The following is a 3,011-nucleotide window of genomic DNA, read 5'->3' on the forward strand; positions in this document are numbered from 1 at the left end:
GAAACGGAAATCGGTTATGATAAGAGAGTCACCGTGGCTCGCGGGTAGGCAAAACAGATGACGATGCATGAGACCCGGGCTACGACGATTCTCTCACAGGGAACCTGAGATGCAGCGTCAACATTTTGTCAACTCTGTTGGCTTTATTATATTTTTATAATGACGAAATAGTCAGTCTTACGAAAGAGCTCATGGAGCTCAAACCTCTGCTCTCCAGCCATAATTAATAAATTATAATTAATCCTAAATTAATTTAACCTTATTGTGGGGTGCCAATTGGCACCCCAATATTTTCACCTACACCATGGCCTGTCCATAACATTATTACCACCCAGGGGCGAGCGCTTATCAGCTGTTCCACCCTGTCCTATAACCCTGAGCGCTCAACAGCAGTTCGGGTTTCCCTCAAATTTCCTGCCAATTTTCCTACCATTCATCTGTTATTGTAAAAATAATTATACGGAGTTGGAACCGGCAACGAAAATACTTTAAATCGCGAAAAACAATTAAAATTAATAATTAATAAAATAATCGACGACCACGGCCCACCAGGGGTCTACAGACACTCTAACGAGGCCAAACCTGGATAAAATTAAATAATTAAAAATTATTTTTATTTTTAATTAATTTTGGGTAATTTCCCAAAACGTAACAGCTGTTTGCACAATGAGATTTAGTAAATGAGCAAAGCAACCTATAAATCTCCATCCTCCTAATTGCACTGCCGAAATGATATTTGCCGCATGATCACTGACAACAGCTCCAACTTTATTTTCAATATTCCACTTGGACATTTCTTCTTTCAAGAAATTACATAAATTTTCTGCCGTATGGCTTTCATCATATTCAATGCAACCAAGCAAATTAGAACACAAATGCATGCTCTCCACATCAATATAATGTGCTGTAACAGCGATAAAACTCTGATTATTTCTCGACGTCCAACCATCAGTGGTCAAACATATGGCTAGTGCTTTTTCAATTTTACTTTGTATCTCGTGAGTCAATTTCAAATAAAGTTGGGGAAGAAGATTTTCAGACAGTGCTTTTCTTGAAGGTAAACTATAAGAGGGACATAATAAATGCACAAAGTTCTTAAATTCTGTTTCTTCAACTAAGTAAAGTGGGTGATATTCTTTGGCTATCATAGTGATCAATTGTTGATCAATTTGTTTTTTTTTTTTTTTGCTTGGAACAATTGGTTTCATACTTTCAGTGAAAGTGTTTATAGTTAATTGAGTATTATCTTGAGATACTGATTTAGATTTAAAAGTGACTAACGGCAGATTTTGATCACTTGTAGTTAGAGTTTCAATATCAACAGTTGACGAAACAGTTGATTGACGATCTGCGACGTTAATTGAAATCGTAGGATGTTTTCGAATCAAATGTCTACTTAAATTTCCGAAACTACCTGCCGTAAATGCAATTTTTTGTGTACAGTACTGAGATTTTGCCAACTTTGGCTGGCATTCGGAAAAATGATCCCTCAAGACACTAGTTTTTTTTCGTGGTGCCATTGATAAAATTAAAACGAAAAAATAGTGTAAATTAAAAAATATCCAATAATTAGTATTGCAAATATTTAATTTAATTGTATGCAAATAGTAGCAGCTTGTACAATAAGGTGATTTATTTTTCCTCGACGATTTCTATGCTTTCATCATCAGTTACTAAAATAAAAATAATATTCATGTGAAGTAACAAATTACTAACAATATATAACTGTTATAATTTTAATTATTATATCATTACCAAAAGACGTTTCAATAAATGCCTCATCTTCATTACTCTCTTCATCTCTGGTAGAAGCAGCTCCGGTATAGCGTGACACATGCAATTTTACATAGACAACCTCTAAAGCTATTTAAATATAAAGGTTATTTGTTATTAGCCATGATATAAATGTTAAAATAATTCATTTAAAACTACCGTAGATTTCAAGTAACTCGTTATATTATAATAATAATAATTATTCATTACAATTATATACTTACTACGAGTATCAACGAATAAACAAAATCTGCCGTCTTTTGTTGTTTTAAGATTTCGGTTTTTTGTCAACACTGGTTTTAAATATTTTACGTAAGGCATATTTTAATATCTCTTCATAGAAATAATGATATTAATTTATTTTACGCTTCAAGCGAAGTAAGAGAATTTTAAATTGAAAAAAGACGTTTCAAAGATCGAACCTGTAGTAATAATTAAGAAAAACGGACAACAGACATAGTTCCATGCTATATGGGAATGTATATATATATATATATATATATATGTATTTATCGATCGACGCGCACTCTTGTTGTACATCCTTGTACAATCAGATACTTTGTTTACTGAATGCTGCGTTTTCATTGGTTAAATGATTTAAATAGACATTTGTGTACAACGACAACTGTCTCAAGAAAAAATAACTATGTGAGTATACTAAAGCCAATGTTGCGGAATGGTCGGATCCGTATCCGACAAAAGATATAGTTCATAGAACTATACAGGTCCGGAACGACACAACTCTAAATATCACTCAATTTCCGTTCGATCAGTATGTTTTTGGGGGCTGAATGTTGTATTTACCGTGATAAAATTTTTTATATGATCTTGGAATTTTAAACTCAAAATTCCGAGAGTCAAAACTCTGACCAAATTACGAAAGTTACTGACCAAATATGACCAATTATTCTAGCTGTGAGTAAGTCCAATATTCGTACTTTCCCGTACTACACGGAAAAATTGAAACCCAACTGGTTCCTGTGCAGCACACGACTGAGTCGTGTGCAAGAAAAAATATGGGCAAGCACACGACTGGTTCTGGTGCGCACCCGAACCAGTCGTGTCTAGCATTGGACTCAGTCTGGTGCACTACCCGAATGGCAGCACTGTAATCAGTCGTGTGCAGAGCAAAACTGATTCGTGTGTGCACATGAATCAGTATTGTTCTGCACACGACTGATGATGGTGCTGCCGTTGTAGCGGTTCGGGTGGCGCATCAGACTGAGTACAGTGCTAGA

At 34.9% G+C, this 3,011-nt stretch overlaps 1 protein-coding gene across 1 annotated transcript; it reads right to left on the bottom strand.

The window, feature by feature from the left end:
- Window positions 1-623: 623 nt before the first annotated feature.
- On the bottom strand, window positions 624-1,520 carry LOC128668246 (zinc finger BED domain-containing protein 6-like). The gene has a single exon (XM_053740757.1). The coding sequence runs from the start codon at window positions 1,518-1,520 to the stop codon at window positions 624-626; it is 897 nt and encodes a 298-aa protein (XP_053596732.1).
- Window positions 1,521-3,011: the final 1,491 nt, after the last annotated feature.

Source organism: Microplitis demolitor, chromosome 7 (assembly GCF_026212275.2).
Source record: "Microplitis demolitor isolate Queensland-Clemson2020A chromosome 7, iyMicDemo2.1a, whole genome shotgun sequence".
Classification (NCBI taxonomy): domain Eukaryota; kingdom Metazoa; phylum Arthropoda; class Insecta; order Hymenoptera; family Braconidae; genus Microplitis; species Microplitis demolitor.